This window comes from Monodon monoceros, unplaced genomic scaffold (assembly GCF_005190385.1).
Source record: "Monodon monoceros isolate NGI ecotype Baffin Bay Population unplaced genomic scaffold, NGI_Narwhal_1 Super_Scaffold_1, whole genome shotgun sequence".
Taxonomy (NCBI): Eukaryota; Metazoa; Chordata; class Mammalia; order Artiodactyla; family Monodontidae; genus Monodon; species Monodon monoceros.
The window spans coordinates 63,703,419-63,725,891 of NW_021703765.1; the positions used below are offsets into that span (position 1 = coordinate 63,703,419).

Genomic DNA, 22,473 nt, shown 5'->3' on the forward strand with positions numbered 1-22,473 from the left:
GCCTGGCTGCCAGAGTGGGGACGTGGGCACACCTTACCCAGCTGCCCTCCATTCAGCCCCCCAAGGGAGGCAGAGAGGAATCAGGGTCGTTGAAAACCAATAATTTATCAAAACGCTGTGTGTGTATGCGTGGAAAGGTGTCGCAACAGACAGGGCAGCGGTGGGCAGGCGCACAGGGAGGGTACGGTGCCTGGATGGTGGCGGCAGCTTGCCGCTGCGGCCTTGCGGGCGGTGGGGAAGCTAGACATTCTTGCCGCGCAGGCGCAGCTCGTGGCGCCGCAGGTGGTTGTAGAGCGACTGCACGTAGGTGAAAACGCACTTGGGGTCGGGCTTCTTGCCCATGATCATCATGTCCTCCACCTCCACGAGGGGTACGCAGTCCACCAGCATCCTGCGGGGAGGGGGGCACGGGGGTGGTTGTCAGTGCTGGCCCCGACTCTTGCGGCGACCCTCTACCCAGAGGTCTTTACAACGCCACAGCCCGCTGGTCTTCCATAAACTCGACTCCTGATCAACTGAATGGGGGAAAAGCCTTCTAGGAAGGCAGAAGCCCCAGGCCCCAGCCACCCAAGCCTGGAGGCACCTCTGTGGGGAGCAAGGCGAAGGCATGTGGAGATTAAGGAGGAGATCCTTGCCCCATCCCAGCGCCCAGGCGCAGCAGACCCAGTGCAGGGTTGGGGTCTCAACCCCTAGCCCTGGGGAGGTCCTCACTCCAGACCCCACCCACTTCTCTCTGGAGGGCTGCCTCCTTCTCACCCTCAATGGCACACTCCAGCAGGCACAAGCCTCTCAGTTGGGCCATTGTACCCAAGGGGCCTCAAATCTTTCCCTGCACCCAGGACCCACTCCAGTGACCCTCTGGGCCCAGGATTATCTGCCAGCTCCCTGGCTTGGTACCTCCTGTAGAGCAGCCTGAGAACCCCCATCTGCCTCAAGGGACATCCCTGCTGTGTGAGATGGTGGCCAGGGCGGTGTGTGTGTATGTCTGAGAGACAGTTCTTTAACTCTTATTACCCACTTGGGTAGAGCAGGGGAAGCAGATGAGTGTCCCAATCAATACGAGCTGGACCAACTACATCACACTCAGGGGCAGGACTTGCTCCCTCCCATGTGCCATGCCTGGCATATAGTTAGCACTGTCAATGTTGTTAAGTGAGTTTCCTTTGGCAGGGAAGGCATGAGGGCAGGAATTGCTCCTGTTCCCAAGACACCCAAGGGCCCAGGACTACCTTCCATCTTGTGCCTTCAAGGTCAGACCTTCAAGGTCAAACAATGTAAGGGCTGGGGCCTACTCTCAGCTCACCAGGACTCCTTTGGGGAAGAAGGCTGGGAAGCAGGAGACCTGTTTCTGTCAAGGCTCTACTCATGGCCAGCTGTGGAAGCTAGAGAAAACCCTGCCCTGTGACTCAGTTTCCCCATTTTTCTGCAATAGTATAGTCATTCTTTGCTTCATTTGAGTCCTTGGAAGCACCTAGGATGAGTGAGAGGTTTCTGACTCTCTTGTTGAGGTGCTATGTGCCCTTGAGGTCGTCTCTGCCCCAGCTTGTTTCAGTTGTACTATGGTGAAGAGGCGGCCTCTCTTTGCAGCTTCTTCCAGCTGTGGCTATCTCCCCAGGGATCCTGGCCTCTCCCAAAGTGGAGCTCCCTCCCATCTCTGGTGTCTTCCCTGGAGACCTTATAAAGCCATTGTTTACACCGGGGCTCACGGCTCAGGGCTCCTGCTGCCCCAGTGACAGGCCAAACACCAGGCAATTCGAGCAACAGCACGGCTGAGTCACACTTTCCAACTGGAACAGGGCCGGACTGGGCCCCACTCCCTCCAGGCTGGCCTGCTGGGCAGCAGCTGCTAAGTCCATATATGACCTGGAGACAGCACCATGCCCATCTTTCCCTCACCTGCACAGCTTCTCTGAATATATGTGTGCACGTGTGGGCTGCCCCCCACAATGGCTCCAGGCCCCAAGGGGCATCTGAGTGCACTGCTAGCTCTGTCCCTGATTCACATTACTTTAGGCAATCCCCTTTCTCCCTCTGGGCCTTCGTCTTTTCTTCTCCCTACAAAATGGGTGGGAAAAGTGATGGGGCAAGGAAAACAGCCACAAGGTGGGGAGTCTGGAGTTCCAGTTTTTGGCCCTAGCTCCGACCTAACAACCCCTGGCACGCTCTGAGCCCACCTCTCTCCTCTGAGCTCCTGGTCTGTAATGGGCAGTTAGCTCAGGATCTGAATTCTCTACTGTGGCCCTGAGGTGAGATGACCAGACAGGAAATGCCACAGCTGGTTTGGGGATCCAGGACCCCCACCAGAAATAACTTCCTGTTAAACTGGCCTCACTCCTGAGCTCCTCAACTTGGAGCATGGCACCCCCAACTTCCCAGTGCACAAACTGGAGGCCTGGATGGCTTCCCTGACCCTCCTTCTCCCTCCCCAGTGGGTCCATCAAAAACCCCACCCCTCTGCTTAAGCTTCTCTAACTGTCTAGTCCATCCCCTCCCTTCCCATCCCTCATCCAGGCCTCACTCAAGGATTGTTCTTCAATGCTACCAGACCACATATATCCCTTCTCTGTTTGAAAACCTTTTATAACTCTTGTTGTCCTCAGAAGGAAGTTCAGACTCCTGACTGTGACCCCTTCCTCCCCCTCACATCCAGACTAAATAAACTTCCTTCCCTTCCTGGGTGTGCCATGCCCTCCACCTCCCTCGACCCCACCCCTGTGCACTGGCTGATCCCTCTGCCTGGGACTCCCTCTCCTTTAGCCTGAACTTGTCATTCAGATGCCAGCTTAGTTTGCACTTTTTTGAGAGCTGTCCTGGACCTGCCAGCTGGGTCGGGTGTCTCCCCGGGGATCCCATGGCCTCTTGGGCTTCCCCCATCTCAGTCCTGCCCACCTGGCTCATCACTGCCCATTGAGGAGAATAGTCTTGCCTGTGAGGTCCTGAACAGAAGATAAGGCCGTGCCTGGCTCCTTCTGGCTCTTCTCAGGGTCCCCCTGCTTCCCCACCCCCACTCCTGCCATTTCCCTGGCTTTTCTTTGTGCCCCACTGAGCAGATGCCAGCGGGGCAGCATAATGGGACAGGGGAGCAAGGCGGCATTCCTCACCGTGGGACCCCAGCAGGGGTTAGGACTTTTTGGTTTTTACCAGCCCCTTCTGGACCAGACAGCGGTAGAACTCCTGGATGTACGTGTACACGCACTTCCAGTCAGGCTCTCGAAGCCGCACCATGTCCTCTGTGTCCAGGAGCTGCGGGCAGTCCGCATGGGTCCTGGGGAGGGTAGGGGGCCGGGAAGGGGCAGGGGGGCGGGACCCGAGCGGGGCAGCAGGGGAAGAGGCAGAGAAGAGAGAGGGGAGGAGAACAGAGAGACACACACATACACACACAGAGACATGAGTTCAGTTACGTTCTCAGTGCTGCAGTCTGCCAGCCCCCCGCATGCCCCCTCCCCATTGTGGACGTGCCGCTCACTACCCATCACTAATGGTGTGCAATGCAGACAGGGGTGGGGGGCCAGATCAGTCACAGGTGCAGAGAACTCTCGGGGCAAGCGGGAGGGAACAAGGGGTGGGGGCGATGGCGTTGGCGCTGAGGTTGGAGAGGAGGGCCGTGCCCCGGGGAGGGGGGTGAGGGAGGCGTGAGAGGAGGTGGAGGGAGGAGAAAGAGGAAGAAATCCGGGGGGAAACCAGAAAGAGAAAGATAGAGAAAGACAGATGGAGGAGGGTGCTCAGGGTGAGGTGAGCAGAAGGGGCAACGATTCCAAAGTGGAGGGCTTGCTGATGTCCTATATAAGCCTCTGGCAACACCTATATAGGCTGGGCGGGCACGGTGCCCGGGCCAGGATCCTCCTTTTGGAATCTCCAGCCGGGATCCCGTGGGAGCAGGAAGCTCTGGTGATAGTGGGAGGAGAGCAGGACAGAGAAAGGGAGAGATAGAGGGAGAAGGGGGCAGAGGGAGGATGGAGGGGATATGGACAGGGCCACCTGATGGGCCTTGGCCCGGGCTGGTAGGCGGGCCTCTGGCTCCTTCGTTCCGGTGGGCACCTGGCACGCTCAGCAACAGGTGGGTGGGGTGGAAGAGGATGGGGGCTTTCTGGGGAAGGGGGTCTCAGCCGCTGAATGACAGTGCAGCTGACCAACTCCAGGGGGCCTCAGGGCAGCTGGGCCCGGCCCAGATGCCCAGCCCCAGACGCCCAGCTGACACCAGCAGGGCTGGGACCCACACTTACTCAGCAGATGAGAAGGCCACCTCGAAGTTCTGGCGCCGGTTCTGTGGGCTGAGCTGCCCATAATCGAAGGCTTCAGGGAAGAAGTTGTGCACCAGGGCACAGAAGGCCATCCCGTCACTCCAACTCGAGGAGAAGTTCTGGATGTCCACATGCTATGGGTAGTGGGAAGACTGGTCAGCTCCCTATGTCCTCCACCTTCCAGTGTTTGTTTGTTTTGTTTTTTAACCACACCATGAGGCATGCATGCAGAACTTCCCCAATCAGGGATCAAACCCATGCCCCCTGCAGTGGAAGTCTTAACCAGAGTCTTAACCACTGGACCACTGGGGAAGTCCTCACCCTCCAGTGTTTTGGTAATCCAGATCTATGGCAACTGAGCTCAGAGAGACCCTGTAGCTTGCTCAAGGTTGCACAGTAGGTAGCCTCCTCCAACTCAGTTTGTTAACTCCCGTGTCTGTTGCTTAGGGGGACAGAGTGACCAAGAGGCGCAGCACCACCCAGCTAGGGCCATGGTCATGCCCTCATCACTCCTTCCCTTATGTACAGAAATTTATCCAGTGCCTCCGACAGACCAATGAGGAGGGGACTCTAAGGGTGGGGTCTGGCCCTGAACTGTGCCCACCATCCAAGGGCCCTTATTAGGCCCTGCCACTTAATCACTTATCCTGGAATGTAGGGCATGTTATGTGTCCTTTGAGCCTGTTTCATCCCAGAAGAGGAATTCCCATCTTCTCTGCCAGACATGGTGGCTGTGAAGGGTACAGCTGCAGTTGGGGCCTTGTGAGGGTGAGGAGGCCCTCGCCTGGCCACCTGGTCTCACAGAGCTCACCTCGTAGCCACGCGTCTTGGCTCGGCACCAGTCCAGCAACATTTGCTTGATGCTGTTGGCACTGGGGACACCGAAGCTGGTGGAGCGCTGCACAGCTGCGCGGGGTCCGCCAGAGCTGCTGTGGGGGTGGTGTCGGAAGCAGGGTTACAAGGGGCGCCTCTTCCATCGGCCCACCGAGTAGGCCCCAGCCCCACCTTCTTTACCTTCAGGCCCCGCCCCCCACAGCTCCAGCCGCTCCCTTCTCGTCTCTGGCCCCGCCCACCACAGTCCAGACCCCGCCCCGTGCGGTCATTAGGCCCCGCCCCGCCAACTGCTGCTCACCACGCGGTGCCTTCCTTCTCCAGCTTCTCAATCATGGCCTTGCGCGCCTGGGAGGCCGAGGTCTTGGGCAGGCTCTGCGCCTTCATCAGCTCTTTCTTCTTCTCTGCCTGGAGTTTCTCCAGCGCCGCTAGGCTGCCGGGCCGCGGGCTGGCTTCATCCTCTCGGTCGAAGATACTGAGGGGTGGGTATGCCACTGTTAGGGCCGGGGAGGGCCGCCCCTGAGCCTCGATCCCCACGAGTCAAGGGAGGGGCCTTGTCACACTCCAGATCCTACTCTCTTGCGGTATCTTCACCACCGGCAACGCTGGCCAGCAAGGGAGGTGCTCTCATCACATCCATTTTACATAAGAGTAGACTGAGGCTCAAACGACAAGAAAATGGGAGTCAAGCTCTTTTCAACAGACTTGGACCCTGGGGAGTTTTCTGCGAAGGCTCATTGTATCGTCAGGTTACAGGTGAGCTTAGATTCTGGGCCCTATCAACTAATAATGACAACCAGTGTGATAACAGTAATGGTAATAATAATAATAGCTAGTGTCTGTTGAGCCTTTTCTATGTGTCATTTTAAACTTCACAAGAGTATGGAGGGGCTCTTACCACTTCCACTGAAGATGAGGAAACAGAGGCCTTTGGCCTTAGATTTCAGAGAGCATGGGGGGCAGCACAAGGACTTGAATATAAGTCTCTGACTCAGAGTTCCTGGACCCCTCTGGTTCCCAGCCTGAATTCTGATCCTACCTGCCCCAAAATGCTCTATAACATTGGGTGTATCCCACCTTCATGGGGCTAAGATGTAAAGATGCTCTGTGACATGGGACATGGTCTGTAGACACTGGGAAGTGGCAGTGCCACCAGCAGCTCAGTGTGGTGGGGAGGCTTCTCTAAGACCCCGAGCAAATCTCTGGCCTCCCCCATGGTGTGGTTGAGAATTAGGTGAGATGGCAAGGCAAGCAGGAGTGGTTTGACTCCCACTCTGCCCCTCCCTGGCTGTGTCCCCTCTTGTAGAATGGGTGTGCAGTGAAGTCCCCTGAGACACTGACTCCTCCATGGTCTGGGAGTGGGTACCTGTGCTCACCTGCCCATCTTCTTGGATGATGAAGAGGAAAAGGTCTTAGTTTGCATCACGGTGCTGCCACCACCATCTGCAAGAAAGGGGAAGGGGAGCAGGGTGAGGTCCTGGGCTGGATGTGGGAGATGGGGCGGGAGGTTGGTAGAGGGATGGAGTTAGCCACAGGCAGAGAAGAGAAAGTGACGGCTGGACAGAGAGACACACAGATGGAAGTTCGGAGAGAGTTTGAGGAAGGTGGGCTGGCAGGCAGGCATGAGAAGACGCCGGGCGGCCTTACTCTCTGAGCGCCTCACAAAACTCGACTCCACCGTGGTGGTGCGGGCCGTCCGTCTGCCATCATCTGCGGGGGCAGGGATGAGAGGAAGGGTGTGATGGGCACAGGGTCCAGCAAGGTAGACATGTTCCCACCCTGAGCCCTGATCTCTGCTCAGCCCCTTACTGGACTGGATGAGCCGCTCGGTCTTGGTGACAGTGCTGACAGCTGAGCCGTCGGCTGTCTGTTGGCTGTGTCGCGTGGTGGTCTTGGTGGCCGTGTTGCCACGGCCCTCCCCTGGGCGGGCCCGTGTCTCTTGCAGCCGCCGTTCCCGTTCCTTGTCCCGCTGGTCTGGGCGGGGAATGCCCCACGCATGCCCAGAAGGCCGCCATCGTCCACAAAGCACATATGCACGGGCACACGGGGCACACAGATGGGGTGGAGGGCAACTTGTTAGCAATACTGAAGACACAGCGGACAACGGTCCTCTCTAGGAGTAGCTGGGGGTGAGGGGGTAGCTATAACTTGGGAGGGAATGGTGGGGTGTGGTGCACTCAGAAACAAGGGGACATGGAATAGTTGAACTCAAAGGGAAAGTATTTGGATCCAAGAAGGGAGTTTCTGTGGGAATGAGTAGCTGAGTCCGGAGGGAGTATCTCCATCTAGGGAGGAAGCAGCAGAGGCCAGGGAAGGAGAAGCTGAGTGAGGGCAGTAGCTGAGCGGGCCTTCAAATAGGTCTTAGCAGGGAGAAGAGCAGCTAGAGGAAGAAATATCTAAATCCACGGATGGAGTGATTGTAGGTATCTGAGAAGCAATTCGATCCAGGGAAAGGGTAGTTGGGAGAGAAGCTGACAAAGGGGGTAACTGGGCCTAAAGAAGAAGCAGGTGGGTGGGCATAGAGGCTGGGTGGCCATCCGTGGGCCCTGCAGGAAGCAGCTAGATCCAGAGAGGGAGTAATTGAGAGTATCTGGAGAAGCAAATGAATCTAGAATCTGGAAGAAGGAATAGCTGGGTCTGGGGAGGAAGTAGCTGTGTTCAGGGAAGGGGAAGCAGGGAGGAAGCAGAGGCTAAGGTGGTCATCAGTGGACCTTGAGGAGAGAGAAGAAGCTGGGAGAAGGAGTATCTGGATTCAGGGAAGGAGTACTTGACAGAACTTGGAGAAGCAAGGAGGAGTAGCTGGGGGAGAGAGTAACTGGGCCTAGGAAGGAGAAGAGAAGCTGATTCTGGGTCTAGGAAGCGGGAGAGAAGCAGCTAGGGAACGGAGCAGCTGGATCTGGAGAAAGGAGGCAAGGGAAGAGCTGGGTCTAGAAAAGGAGAAGCTGAGTCTAGAGAAGAAGCTGGGGAGGGTGTTACTGAGCTGGAGTGTCCACAAATGGACCCCAATGAGGGGAGCAGCTGGATCTAGGGGGGGGCATGGGGCTCTCTACCTCTCTTCCTTTGTCGGAGCTCACGTAGCGCAGCCCGGATGAGCTTCCGCTCCTCAAAGTCCGTAGTCTGATCCAGCTGCAGACAGAGTCCCTGTCATTGCCTATCTGGTGCCTGCTGGCCCCGGCCCCTGCCAACCCCCAGTCCACCAGATCTGGCCATACCATCTTGTCCAGGACACTCTCATCCTCAATGGTCATCAGCTCCTCGGTGCTCAGAGGGCTCCGCCTCTCTGGTGCTTTGTCCACGCGGGTCTGCTCAGCGCCATTGGCCACCTCCACTGCTGCAGAGGGGGGCTCTGCTGGTTCTGGCTCCATCTGTGTGGTGCGGAGAGGGCATGGACTTTAAGCAGGGGTGTAAATGAAACCAACCATGCCCCAAAGTTCAGGGGGCCAGGCCCTGGGGCTTCTGGCACAGCCTTTGAAATACCACTAGCCAGCTGGACTGCCTGTCCAAGGATGACCATGTTGATGTCAGGCTCACAGAAGAGGTACTGAGAGCCTTGTTGTAGGGCTTCCCACGTACCCAGAACTGTCTTAATACAATTAAGGGAGGCAATAATGGTGATTTCCATTCAGTGGTGAGCACTGTATGAACACTAGGTATTTTACTGTCCCTATTTAACAGAAGGGAAAACTGAGGCTCAGGGTAGCTGCATGACTTGCCCACAGTCCTTCTATAAGTGTGATGCAGACTGGGATCTGAGCTGAAGCTAGCCTAACTCCTGAATCTGAGTTCCTTCTGCGGCTTCATTCCCAGCCCCCTCCCAGGCAGGCTGTGCTCTGTCCTGCCTGCTCCCAAAGCCTGGGTCCTCCTGGGCCAGTGCCCAGGCAGCAAGCACATGCCCGCCCTCAACACACCAAGGGAGCTGGACCAGGGCCCATAGGCTCCTGACTCCTCTCTGAAGCTCGCCCCTGCTCCCCACACCCCCTAGCATGAATCACCCCCTAAGGGGCCTCCAACCCCAACCTAGCCCCCCACCCCTCCCAGGGCATCTTCCCAGCGCCTTGCAGACAAGCCCCCAGCCCAACTATCAGAGCCCCTGCCCTCCTGGCAGGGCCTCTCTGTTTGCTGTAAGAGTAAGGAGAGCCGAGGTGGCAGCTGCTTCAGGGAGGCTCGGCCTGGCAGGGGCAGGGAGTGGGGGTGGGGCTGGAGGCTGGGCCCCGGCCAGGGGCTGCCAGGGCAGCTGCCGCGTGTGCCTCAGGGCCAGGAGCCTGGCACCATCTCGCCTCAGTCTTGGAGCGCTAGTGCCCCAGTCCCCTGTACAGATAGGTAAACTGAGGCTCAGAGAAGGTGGTAGGCCACCTAGGGTCACTGAGCAGAGGCAGAGCTTGGCTCAAAACCACCCGCCTCCCTGCAGCCCGTAAGGACTTACGAGACTGCCGCTGTGGGCAGGGCTTGCAGAGGAGCGGCGGCGGGTGCTGAAGGCAGGCGGGTGGGCCACAGGGGTCCCAGCATCCTCAGCCGCCTGGAAGAGGGCCTCAGGGTCGGCAGCGGCCAGGAGCAGCTCACTGGGCTCCAGCTCGGGCTCAAGGTCAGGCACAAGCGGGACCCCCAACCACAGGCTCAGCACCTCCACCTGCCTGCCCAGCGCATCCAGCCGCCGGCTCAGCGCTGCTGTCTCCGCCCGCAGCTCTTCAGCTGCCCGGGCCACCGGCTCCACGGCCGAGGCAGCTGCCTCAGCTGCCTGGGTCACTGCCGCCCGGCCTGCCTCCGCCACTGCCCGCAGCTCCTCCAACGCCCGGCCCAATCTCTCCTCGAGGGCTGCGGCCAGCTCAGACCTGGGCCCCGGTACCCCCGGCATGGTGATGGTGGGGGCTCTATGGTGGGGTGACGGAGGGGGCAGTGGTAGGGACTGCTGCTTCTGTCTGGCAGAGTCAGTCTTTGCAGCTGGCCTGAGGGCGAAGGCAAGGGCAGTGGGCCTGCCCCGCCCCTGCTGGCCTCCCAGCCTGCCACCTGCCAGCTGGGGCTGTAGCCCAAATAGAAACCTATTCTGGGCTCCCTCTGGAGGGGGCAGTGGGGGAGGGGTGGCCTGCCCAAGCAGGCGGACCGCCAGGCCCGGCCCTGGCCCTGCAGAGATCACAGACTGGCAGTACAGCAAGTCTGCACAGGTTCTGAAGGACTGCCGAGGCCGGGGCCCCATGCCCCATAGGTGGGGAAACTGAGGCAGGGAGTAAGGCATGGGCCTGTCTGGGCCACTATGTGCATTAGCCGTGAGGACCCAGTCTGCCGGACTCCAGAGCCTGTGTCCTCTGCCCTCATGCCATGCTGTTTTAGAAAGCTTTGAACCGATGGGGGCAATGGAGGCACAGAGAGGCGGGACTTCAAGCAATCTGTAGTAGCAAGTGCCTTATCCCCGAGATAAATGTCCTCTGCCTGCCTCTGGTGCTCAGATCCAACCACAGACTCTGAGCAAATGCATTACAGGCACATGATTTGCCTCCCCTTGGTTCTGGCTGGGGAAACTGAGGCAAGTAGGTGGTCATACCTGGCGCTCCCTGTGGCACCTCCCATCCACCCCAAGGGCCTCAGCCACCCTCTCCTCACTCCCTTGGCAGAGAGCAGTTAGGTCCTGCTCTGTGAGGTGAAGGGTGCTTTCCTGCCCCCACCCTCTCCCTATCACCCTTGAGAAAGCCCAAAGCTGGCTCTAGCCATTTCACCTCAAAGTCCCATTCAGCCCCTGGAACAGCACAGAGGTCATTACCTGGGCAGCTGGGCGGCCCGCTGGGGAACCCTTCCCAGGCTGAGCTCCCAGCCAGCTGATCCCGGGCTCCAGAATGAATAATGGAAGGGTGCGGCAGATTCAGTTCCCGTGGCACCTGCTAGGCTGCTGCCTCACCTGACTGGCACCCCCTTGCCTGTCCCCCCTCAGTGCTTCTGCCCAGGCCCCCCCCACCCCGAGATGTTGACGCAGATGGTAATCACTAATCTCCAATCTCCTAATGGGCCAGGCTGATCTTGGATGAGCAGATGAACGGCTCTGCACCTTGGGGCTGAGGTTCAGTATAGGCTGGGAGCAGGGCCACTGGGGCTGCTACAGGAAGAGGGGGGCAAGCCCTTATTACCCTTCTCTGAGCCTCAGTTGTCCCATCTGTTCACGAGGAATGAACCGACCAATTCTGGAGTAAGGACCAGAGATCATCATGTGGGAAGCTTAAGGCCAGTACAGAGTGAGCTTCTGACATGTCTAGTGGCTGATAGGTGGGGGTCTGGCCTTAGCTCTGCCACCAACTGTCTGTGGACTGTGGTCACCTTCTCTCTGTGGGCCTCAGTTTCCCGTGTGCTGTAGGGGAAGAGCAGAGCAGAGGAGCCCTGAGAGCCCTGCACCCTGAAGCAGTCTACATGAGGCGGCTGATGGTGAGGCTGGTGGGGTGAGGAAGGGCTCACCTTAATGCTGCAGCCTCCTCGGCTACCAGGGGAGGCATGGCTGAAGCTGGTGACGTGAGTGACACTGCCCAGCCGAGCCAGGTTCCCAGGGCTGCTGATATGCGTGATGGTGCTCTTGCCCCCACTGCTGGTGCTAAGGAGGGTGGGGGGCGCCCGCAGCCCCAGCATCAGTTCTGGATAGGGAGAAGGACTATGGTCAGGATCAGGTGGGGTGAGGGTAATTCCAGTCCAGGTTGATGGCGCCCAGTGCACCCTTTGGAGACACCCTGAACCCTGACCACAGCACCTGTCCTATGTGCAGAGCTGGGTGGCGGCAGGCAGTCATCCCCAGCAGTGGGGAGGCAGCGGGGAGGCCTACCTGCCCTCTGGTTGCCTGTGGGCAGCAGCACCCGGCCCGTGGAGGCCTGGCCCCGGCCATCCTTGATCTCGATGGTGAATGTGGTCTTCATACTGGCCCCTGGCTCAGCAGTGCCCACGGCCACGGCTAGCGGGGCACTGGGCGCCTCTGAGCGGGCCATGGGCCCCCCTGCTCTGTTTTCAAGGGGCCTGACAGCCAAGCCCCGCCCCCTGGGGCCCTCCTCCCTGGGGCAGCTCTGAAGCTGGGCCAGGGGCCGGGCTGTTCCTCGCTGATCCTTGTTGAACTGGGAGGAGGTGTCACTGGGGCCCCGTGAGGAGGGGCCACTGGAGGAGGAGGCAGGGGTGGTGCTGATGTGGGAGGAGCCTGGGAGCCTTGCAGGGGTCGAGGGACCTAGGGCTGCCCGGAGTGGGCCTTCCTGGAGCCCAGCAGCCATAGGAGAATCGGATGTGAACTTGCGCACACGGTCCCGTACGGAGCCAGCCCGCTGGAACAGGGAAGGTCCGCTGGCGAGGGGGGTGGGCTCTAGAAGGGACAGGAGGGCTGTCAGTGGTTGGATGGGACAGGGACTGTCCAGAGCCCGGGGTTGTGGGAACTGGCAGTACCTCGGTTCTGGACTGGCTGGCGGGGGCTCAGCACAGACAGGGAGCGTTGGCAGGGGCGAGGGCCAGCCAGGTCTGGCAGCATGGGAAGGCGGCGGCAGCCATGTGGGCGCAGAGAGAGGAGAGTGGATGGTGGGGTCCACCTCTCGTAGTCCTCTCTTCCACACCTCCTCAGCCTCCCAACCCTTTCCTGCACCTCAACCTCCCCAGCCTCCCCAGACCATCCTGCACCTCCCACAGCTCCTAGCCTCCCCACTCAGCTGCGTCTCTCTTACAGGCCCCTCCTTCCCCGACCCCGGGATAACTTGGACACTCCTGGGGGCTGGGGCTAGGCTTGGGCTGGAGGAAGGATGCCCAGATTCTCCCTGCTGATGGGGATGGTGGACACCCCCCTGGCCAGCACTGCCCACGGCTCCTAGATGGGAGATGGGCGCACTCCCTTATTGGGGAAAAGAATGTGCCTGAGGCCTGTTGCCTTTCAAGGCTGCAGGGAGGCCTCTGGCCATGGGTGCGGGAGTGGGGGGGTGGGGACACCTCAGGAGCAGTGGGAGGAGTGTCAGAGCCTGCCTGGACCTGAGGGGCACTGGAGCCATCTAGGCACAAGAACCCATTTTCCAGGCAGGGAAGGGGAGGCCCAGGGAGGCAGATGCCCCTAGCTACCTCTGCTGGAACCCTACCTGCTCTCTTTGTGTCGGAGGGACCTTTGGTAGGGCCATCAGCAGCAGGGGGCTCTGTGGGGCCAGGCAGGAGCTGCAGGGGAGACATGGCATGGGCAGGGCCTGACTCCCAGACTGGGGAGCTCACCTGCCTAGCATCCCTGTCCCTCATCTAGACTCACCTTGTTGACCACCTGCCCCTCCGTGCTGGGGGTGGCTGGAGGCTCCTGGGGCTCAGGGCTGGCAGCCCTGGGCGGGCTGGGAGGTGGCTTGGGGCCACCCAGAGCCTCAGTGGCAGGGCATGGGGCCTCGGCAGGCTCCAGTGGAGGCTCAGGAGAGGTAGTGGTGGGTGAACTGTCGGCTGAGGCAGGTGAGCTGGGTGTGCCCCCAGGTGGGGCCCGAAGCAGTAGTGTCACTGTCGTCGCGTCATGGCTGGTGCCATTGGGGGTTGGAGTTGGCTCTGGGACCTCTGCCTGCTGCTCCTGTTCCTCTGGCTTTGGCACCTGTGGGAGACCCGTGGGAGACCCACAGGATGTGGCCAAGGCTCTCCAGGCTGGCAGGCACCCAGGGCAGGGCATGCAAAGCAGAGGGGCTGGACACGGTTTCCTGCAGGCACATCTGCACAAGCACGGTCACTGGCACACCATGGGCCGTCTTTGATCCCCACTTTCCAACCTCTTGGCACTGCCTAGTCAAGGGCAGTTCAGAGATGACCAGATCCTAATGGCAGGGGTTGGGGACAGCAGGAGACCTGCTGGGGACTCCCAGACTTAATCAGTTTCTGGCGTGGAGGCCCCTGACCCCTGGCCTCTGCCTGGTTAATTATGGGGTTAGTGGGTAGGGACCCACTAGGGTCCACTACCCTAGGTAGGTCCACTAGGACCAGGGACCCAGCGCCCTCTGCTGGCCACTTAGGGAACCTGCACGACCCGACCTCTCACCCACACTCCCTGGAGAACAGTGCCGACACTGGCCCCTGACAGCAGGACCTGATAAGCCAAGGTAAGGAACTGGGCTGTACAGAGGGGGAGGGGCAGCCTCAGATGGTTTAAGCTGGGCAAGTACCAGGGTCTGATTTTCATTTTAGGGAGATCCCTCTGTCTGCTGAGTGGAGGCTGGATGGCCAGTGTGGGGATGGAAGGTAGGTGTGGAAGCGGGGAGGCCAGCAGGGAGGTCAACAGGGTGGTAATGAGTGACAGTCAGGAACCTGGGAGCAGTGTAGACAAGCTGGTTTTGCGGGGGAGGCCTGGGTAGAGACAAACTCTGGAGTGGAGACATGTGACTAGAAGTTGCCTGGGAGAGTGGGCAGAGGCCTGAGAGAGTCCCACTGTCCCCCAAACACAAGCTGGGGGCCCCCTCAGTTAAGTACCAATCTAGCCAAGACACATAGGCGCTCTGTGCTGCTGGCGTCCATGGGCACAGGACCTTGCCCACACCCCTTACCTCACACCGGTCCAGCCTGTGTGCTGCCCGCCCCTTGCTGTCCTCTCTTGAGCCACTGCTGGGACGCCCGCTGCACAACCTTCCAGCCAATGTGGCGGCTGGAGGGAAAGGGAGAGGTGTCAGGTGAGTGGCAGGGGGTCAGGGTGAGGCGTTGCTGGGGGCAGCATGCAGCAGGGCAGGGGTGGGGCCAGGGCAGGGCACGTACCCTCAATCTCCTGGGCCCGTACACGGCGGATGGCGGCTCGGATCAGCTTGCGTTCCTCGTACTCAGCAGCGCCTCGCAGCTGTAGGTGAAGGGTGGGCCACGGGTATGTGGAGTCCAGGTCTTCACCTGCCCTGCCCCCATCCCCTGCCCTGGCCCAGGCCTCACCAGTGTGGTCAGCTCCTCCACATCACTCATGGACTCCAGCCGTCCTGCCAGCCGTGCCAGAGCAGCCTGCTGCTCAGCCTTCCGCTGCTGAGAGCTGCAGGGACACCATGACTATAACCTCCATTGCCAGGGCCAGGTCATAGAGGATGTGGGCTGAGGGCAGAGGCCAGGACAGGGTACCTGGAACCTTGGCAGAGGGGCAGGTAGCTGTGCACACCCTCTGGCTACACGCTGGCACATGCACGCCCATGGACCTGAGCGCTAATATCACATGGGCGTGGCCAGGACACCATGACTGGCACGTGGTCTGTGCCCACCAACATCCCTGTGTACTCCAAATGCATGCCTGCGCTGCCATTTGCACACCCAGATGGGCAGCAGACACATGGCTCATGCCTACTTGCACAACACGAGCTGAACCCTGGCACATTCAGCCCCACCTGCGTGTCCAACCCCTCGCCACTCACTGCAGCCAGTTCTCCTTGTTGTCCTGCCGCTCGGCACGGAAGCGCTTGGATGCCAGGGCCTCCTCCTCGCGCTCCAGCTCCTGCCGCTGCAGCTCCCGGATGGCTGAGCGGATGCGCCGCCGCTCTGCTAGATCTGCTGTGACCTCCAGCTGCAGGGGAAGGGGTGGTGAGGGGCAGGTCATTTTGGCTGCCAGGGATGGAGGGCGGGCACTGGCTGCCCACGGCTTGGCCTGGGGCACAATGAGTGGTCTGTCTCCATTCCCTCTGCCCCAAGCCTGTCATGTGCCTGCCTGCCCACCCAAACTTGGTCTCAGGGGGAGACTCAGATCATGCAGCGAGGGCTTCTGGACAGCTCACTGTGGACTAAGATTCACAGAGTGGGCAGCCAGCAACCACCCACCTGTGCCAGGTGCCAAGTCAGGCGCTCATTCCTGTGACTCGACTCCTGCCTCTTAGAGCCCTTCATCAAACCCCCAAGAACCAGGGAGTCGTGGCAGGAGGAGGGAGGCCATCCTACGGGCCCCTAACAGTGTCCCTGGGGAGGGAAGGGTGATTGGGCTGCTGGAATCTAGCTGTGAGCACGAGAGACTCCCAAAGTACCACAGCCCTGCTGATGGGTGGCAGCCTCGTCCACACTGGACAGATGGGGAAACTGAGGCAGGGACAGGCCCTCAGGAGTCATAGCTCCCTGCCTGGCTGGGGGCTGTTGTTCTCTCTGCACTGGTCCTGCTCTAGCCATCACTGAAGGGGCAAAGGGGCCGGGGCTCAGAGTGGGAGGGCCAACACCCCTGGGTGCACTAGGGTCCACCCAGGGCCTTAGAGAGGGCGTCCATGGGGGACAGGTGCTCCCACCGGCTTCTTAGCCTGTCACTCCCTGGGAAATTGGGGGTGGCTGGTCTAACCAGGTCCAGGAAAGGGCACCTTCTCTGGGCAGTCAGCCAATCCTGTTGCCCCCCTCACTCCTCTACCCCCTACAGAGCCTCTGTGGCTCAAGGGAGAGAGGACAGGCCCAGGGCCCCCAGGAAGATAATGGCAGAGATAAGCCTCCAGTGTGGGTGTGCGCCAGGTGGGAGCAAGTATAGGCAAAGTGATTTCCTCCGCCCCCACCCCCAAATCATTCAGGGGTAGGCCCAGGAACCCTCTACTCCCTTCCTTTTTAGTCTCTTCTCCCATCATTCCTTCCTGATCTACAGGGGAGCCTGGTGGGAGGGGGAAAGGTTTCAGCAGGAAGTGTGGGCTGGCCCAGCTTAGCCATGAGCTCACTTGTCCCAGTCTGAAGAGGGTAGAGACAAGTGACAGAGCCCTCCAGGGAGCCTTCAGTCTTCACATTCCTGAGGAGATATGGGAGGGCTCCCGGAAGGCTCAAGCCAGGACCCCCAGCTGGCTCCAGCCCCAATCCAGTCCTGGCTGGGTGGTCAGGATCATATCCTTAACATCCCTGGTCTTGGTTAACATCTCATTTGTCAGACGGGACAATGGCCTCCCTTTAGGGCAGTGGGTGAGGATGGGGGCAGTGACTTCGGGTCCCCCCCCACCTTGCGGAGCTATGTATGGTTGGTTCCAGCCAGTCAGGATGGGAGAGAGAGAAGTGAGGGCAAGTGAGGACAAGATACCCAGAGGCATCTGTAACATTTACTGAGAAACCATGTGCTGGATCCTGTGCTGAGCCCCTTACTTGTCCTAACTTCACAGAAACCCTAGGCAATTTATTACTCCCATTTGACAGATGAGGAAACTGAGGCTCAGGGGGAGGTGATTTGCTTATGGTCAAGTGACCTGAGCCAGGATTTGAACCCAGGTTTCCATGACTCCAGGGCTTTCCCTGGGCTGAGGATATCTCTGTGGCCGGGGTCTGTCTGCTATGGTGGGTACCTTGAAGATCCTTGTACTATATTGGGGACCCTTCCAGCCTGGACTAGAGAGGCCCTGGGGCTTAAGGGGGCCTATCATGTGGGGGGGTGGAGAAGGCTCACCTTCCCACCCTCAGTCCTGGCCTTGACTCAGGCCCAGAGCCCTCCGTGGTACACTAGGAGATTCCGGGCTTGAGGGGACAGCTGGTCCAGACCCTCCTGTGCAGAGGGTAAAGAGGTTCAGAGATGCAATGACTAGCCCTTTGTCTCCTGTGTGGCCCTTCCCAACCCCCTGGGCTCCAGAGATGGGGTTCTCCTCCCTGAAAAAAGCTGATGTGGGAACTTGGTCACTTCTGCAACCCCTGGGAGCCTCAGTGTCCCCCTCCGGAAAATGGGAGCCTCTGTCTGATCCCCCGAGTGGGTGGGGCAGGGTTGTGGAATGGACAACCTCATCCCACTGGTCACCCTCCCGCATGACCCTTCCCTTTGGGCCTGGAGACAAAGTTCCGCCCACAGTGTCCCTGATGTGTGTCCTCCGTTCCCCGTCCTTTCAGGCCCCACCATCCTGAGTGGAGGGGGCTGTTGTTGGGAGGGAAGGAAGTACAAAGCGCCATTGTCCACTGGGGGAAAGGGAAGGAGATGGGGGGGTTTCCGAAACTGCCCAGTGAAATTCTCCTGGGAGGAAAGAGGGTGCTTCCTTTTCCCGGGGGGGCCGGGCCTCCGGGTACTTTGTACCCTCGCTGCTGGGGGCGTCTGACAGGCCCCGGCGTCTTCCTGGGCCTCGGTCTCCCCACCAGCACTACGGAGGAGACTTTCCAGGCATTCGCTCAGTCCCGGCTCCTCCAGTTGACCGATGGGGGACCGGCCGGCAGTGAAGCGTGGCCTAGCCAGGGGGCGCTGAAGGCCCGCGGGCCCTGCGACCGCAGCCGCCTGCACCGCCCACGCCTCTCCCACGCAGCCCGGTGCAAGGCGCCCAGCCAGGAGCCAGCAGGACAGGAAGCCGCCCAGTTCCGCCTGCTTTAACATCCCCGATTACAGAGAGGAAACTCAGGTTCACAGGTCACCCAGCTAGTGAGTGTCAGAGCTCGATCTCGAACCCGGGACCGAGGCGGAGGGCGTCCCTATATGTGGCGGAGGAGCACGTGGTGCTCGTGTCCCCAGGTGTCTCCATCCCGCACAGCCCCCCTCCCTGTTCGCAGGAATGTGCAGGAGCCGAGGTTGGGAGCGGGTCCCGGGTCCCCAGATCGGCCGGACGCTGGGGCTCGGGTCAGCTTTCCCTTATAAGGCCCGGCCCCGCGGGGAGGAACCCAGCTCCGGACGCCTCAGCTCCTGCCAGGAGGCCGGCGCCCGGGGCGGGACCCTCGGCAGCGCTGGGGCGCAGTAATGGCGGGCGCCCGGCGGTGGAGGACCCCGGTCCCGAAATGGGAAAGACCTCCGGGGTCCCGAGACGAGGGGCGGGGTCTTGCTAGTCCTTTCCCAGGGAGGGGGCCGGGGTTGGGGGGGGGGCGGACTACAGCCAATGCTCCGGCTTCTCTGAAACCCTTTTCCAGCACCCAAACCCGCATGGGGTGGGGGGTGGCGGCTGGAGAACCCTGAGCCTCAGAGTGGACCCCTAGAGAAGGGGATGAGCAAAGGTCTGGCTTTCTCTCCACTATCCACATTAGGATTCTGACCACGTCGAGCTGACGTGGTGGGACCCTTTGGAAACCCATCTCCCTCAGGCTGCACACAGCGCCTGTGGCGGTGGCAGACACCCAAAGTCTAAGGTGCTATCCGAGGACACAGAGGCCGAGTGCCTTGGGTAGATGATGGCAGTGGCTGGACACTGCCCAGTGACTGGGCTGAGCTAGCTGGCTCCAGCCCCTGCCTCCAGAGGAATGGTATGGGGGTGGGGTGGGTCATTTGCCTTCTCCCAGGGAAGGTAAATCTTTAATTTACCCCCTGGACAAGGGTCAGGGGCTGGGGGGTGGAGCTCTGGCCCCTCTTCCAGTTTCAGTGCACCCTGCCCTTGCTGGTGGGCCCATGCCTGCCCTGCTATATTGCCCCACATCCTCTCTGTGCATGATATGTGTGTTGGCGGGGAGGGCGGGCTTCAAGAAGAAGCTGGGGAAAGGGGATAGAGTGGGCCCATCCTTCTTCCATGCCAAGATCTGGGCCCATGCCTCATTCCATCCCCATGCCAACTGTAGGACCTAGATATTATGTTCACACACATTCCCCCCACCTCCCATTTTACAGATAAAGAAACTGAGGCTCAGAGTGGGAAAAATGACAGATTAGAAGTCACCGTGTTCATAAGGGTCCCCAAGGCCTGTCTCTCTCTGTGGGCTCTTTTGGACTTGACTTATCCAGGTCTCTTGGTCCCCCATGACCCCTTTTGGGGTTTGTTTGGATCCTGGCACACCCTTTTCCGAGCTGGGTGCCATTGGGCAGGTGACTTCACCTGTCTGAGCCTCAGTGTCCTCCTGGCTCTTGGAGCTACTGTAACCATTCTGTGAGATGGTGTGCTTAGCGCCCAGACTGCTCCCTGCTGTGCCCTGGCTTATTAATCATTGCTGCTACTGTTATCATTGGGCCAGCCTCCAGGGGTGGGTACTGCCCAGGCTGTTGCTTGAGAGAGGCAAATCCAGCCTCCCCACACCTGTAGACTGCACATGGGTGAGTCCTTACCAGTTACTATTTAAACAGGTGGTGGCAGTGGGGGGCTGGGAGGAACAAGGCCTCAGCACCTGGCATGGACAAGCACATGCCACCAGGGCCTCTGCATCGGCCACACGGAACAGGCCTAGCCCTGTTCCCCGGAGCCCTTCTCCTGCGCCCTCCCCCATCACCTCCTCTTGTTAGCTGAGAGGTATCCTGGACAGGCCCTGCCTCTCTGGCCTGTCTTGTCTGTCCTCATAGTAGGGATAATGGAACCACTTACCAGCTTCCGCAAGGCTCCCTCATCCAGCCCAGCTAATGTTTCGTCCGCCATCTTGCTGGCCCCTAGCTCCGTCCGTCCCCTCCTGGTGAGTTCCCCAGTGCCTTTGGCAGCTGACACCGGCTCAGGGAATTCTGCAGGGGACAGACATGAATCAGGCCTTCTGGGGCCTCTAGAAACCACAGGCACTTGGGCTTTGTGCCTCAGTTTCCCCCTCTAAGCCATGATTATCCATTGGTGTTTGATCCTTATCTGTGATGTGACTCCTGGCTGGGAGGTGCCCTCTGCCCTAGGGTAGTGTGCTGGAAAACTCAACAAACCAAGAGTAGGAGTCCCTGGTTCCAGTCCAGCCAGCTGGACTGCTAGCTTGCTGTGTGGCCTAAGCTGGGCCCTTGCCATATCTAAGCATCAAACAGGGAGGGTAGGGACCTGGATTGTGAAGCCTGGGCCCAGTAAGGCCCACCCAAGCTGTGGTCACCACCAGGGGGTGCCCACCACACTCCACAGCTTCCTGCCCCACCCACCCATCCCCAGGGCCTGCCCAGCCCCCACTCACCCCAAAAGCTCAGCCTCTGGCTATGGGCTAAACCCATATCCAAGTCCTTGCTGCCTTTGCCACTCTCGTTCCCCCAGGTAACTTAAGCCATTGGAGGTAACATTCTGTCTTCTAATTCTTGAGGACAGCCCTCTGTACACACCCCTCTCCACTCCTCCCTTTCCCGCCCTCCCCCTGATGCCAACTGCCCTGACCTCATGAAGCCAGGTGTCCAGGCACCCCGCTCCTCCTGCCAGTTCACACACTTAGAATTCAATTCAGCTGGAAGAGCCTTCAGAAACTGATCTGTCCAGCTTCTGGACTTAGGCAAACAGGATTGGAGAGGACCAGAGGATTGTCATGGGGGAAGGAGGATCCCAAAGACCCAGAGGGCAGGGAATGGATTTAATCTTGGCCACCTCTAGCTTCTGAAGTCCCCTTCCAAAGTGCCCTCAGGGGCTCAGGACACTCCCTCTTGCTCTATCACTGCCTATCATAATGGCCCCCTAAATCCTGGCCCAGCCTCCCAGTGTAGCTCTTTCCTTCCCCCTGCAGCCCTAATATCTTTCTGGAATTTGAGGGCCCACAGCATGACACACCGTAGGTGCTTAGTTAATGTATGGTGACTGAAATGGCCCCTGGATTGCCCCCGCTCCTGTTGATTCATCACTCAGTCATCCCTTCCCCCTCCCCAGTCACTTGTCGAGTCATCCCATCCAGTGAATGGGTCTGGGGAAGGTCCTAGTCCACACAGTTGGGGTTCTTTGGACTCTGCCTGTTCAAGTCGCTGCTTGCTTTTCCCATCCTTGTAGGCTCGGACAGGTAGCAACCTCCCAGCCGCCCTCTGCTGGGTCCTTCACTTAGCAATCACCAGACTTGGGTTCTGTGGACACTCTGAGTTCCCCCATGTCTTCTGAGGGGCAGGGGTCCCTAACGCAGAATCTAGGACTCCCAGGGAAGTCTCTTTCTCCTCAGGGATTCCTGGCGCTGCTCCACTCCAGTTCCATGGCTCCCTGTCACACAGTGTGAGGTCCCCGAAGATTGCGAGGAGTCTCAGAGGAACGTAGGAGCTTCCTCAGGGTTTCTGCCCCCACAGACTAGCACCCCTGAGGGTCGTAGAGCCTCCTGGAGGTCCGTGAGCGTCCTTTCCCCAGGCCTCAGAACTTTATCGCATGGGTTAGAGCCCCTATGGATGGGTGGGGGCTCCCAGGTTCAGGAGTCCCAGAACCCTGGGAGTCCACCTATCCGGGTTCCACCCTCGGACCCGTCGGGGGTCCTGCTGCCGCCCGGAGGTCCGCACACCCACCTCTTAGTCCGGCCCGCCCGCCCGGCACGGGCTCAGCTTAGGTCGTTCGGGATCCAACAGATGGATTAGGAGCGGTCAGGCGGAAGGCGCCGCGACCGGGATGCCAAGCCCGCTCAGCAACCGTCCCCGGAATTCTGCAAGCGCCGCCCGTCCAGCCGCGCCAGCAGCCCCGCGGGTCCCGCCCCGCGCCACGGCGCCAACCAATCCTGGGGAGAATCCCGCCCACCCTCGTGCCCCATTGGGGGAATTCAATTTGACGGCCACGCCCCTAGAAGAGGCCCCGCCCCTCACGGGCCTGGGTTGTAGGGGTTTGCAGTCTTGGGGCCACTGTTCAAGCGGCCTTCGCTGGTCGGGTGGGCGTCACCAGGAGGATGCAGCTTTGCGCCAAAGTCAGGGAGGGCGCCCAAAGCCGCGGTAAGTGGCCCGGGATCGTACTATTCGCGGAGCCTTCAGGACTGTCCC

The 22,473-nt window shown here is 59.9% G+C and overlaps 1 protein-coding gene across 5 annotated transcripts; it reads right to left on the reverse strand.

Annotated features, from left to right (window-relative positions):
• Positions 1 to 86: 86 nt before the first annotated feature.
• On the reverse strand, positions 87 to 22,170 carry SMTN (smoothelin). Of its 5 annotated transcripts, none has more exons than XM_029224506.1 (21): positions 22,012 to 22,170; positions 20,174 to 20,304; positions 15,401 to 15,549; positions 14,934 to 15,027; positions 14,769 to 14,847; positions 14,564 to 14,661; positions 13,303 to 13,623; positions 13,142 to 13,214; positions 12,468 to 12,539; positions 11,866 to 12,387; positions 11,508 to 11,680; positions 8,285 to 8,437; positions 8,123 to 8,198; positions 6,882 to 7,046; positions 6,720 to 6,782; positions 6,449 to 6,515; positions 5,374 to 5,547; positions 5,053 to 5,170; positions 4,224 to 4,375; positions 3,102 to 3,265; positions 87 to 391 (listed from the first exon to the last, which is right to left on the reverse strand). In XM_029224506.1, exons 2-20 carry the CDS (start codon positions 20,222 to 20,224, stop codon positions 3,121 to 3,123), a joined length of 2,745 nt encoding a protein of 914 aa, XP_029080339.1. In that variant the 5' UTR covers positions 20,225 to 20,304; positions 22,012 to 22,170; the 3' UTR covers positions 87 to 391; positions 3,102 to 3,120. The 5 variants fall into 5 exon arrangements, with proteins under 5 accessions (XP_029080339.1, XP_029080348.1, XP_029080321.1 ...); XM_029224515.1 differs by having other exon boundaries at positions 5,053 to 5,167; positions 22,012 to 22,138; XM_029224488.1 differs by lacking the exon at positions 3,102 to 3,265.
• Between the last annotated feature and the right edge of the window lie 303 nt (positions 22,171 to 22,473).

Excerpts from the sequence above, each read along its gene's own strand:
- SMTN (XM_029224522.1), bottom strand. The coding sequence starts at position 20,224 with ATGGCGGACGAAACATTAGCTGGGCTGGATGAGGGAGCCTTGCGGAAG. Across the intron at positions 6,783-6,881 it reads CGAGCGGCTCATCCAGTCCA|ATGATGGCAGACGGACGGCC; the intron begins GTAAGGGGCTGA and ends CTGCCCCCGCAG. Across the intron at positions 5,171-5,373 it reads GAGAAGGAAGGCACCGCGTG|CAGCTCTGGCGGACCCCGCG; the intron begins GTGAGCAGCAGT and ends CCACCCCCACAG.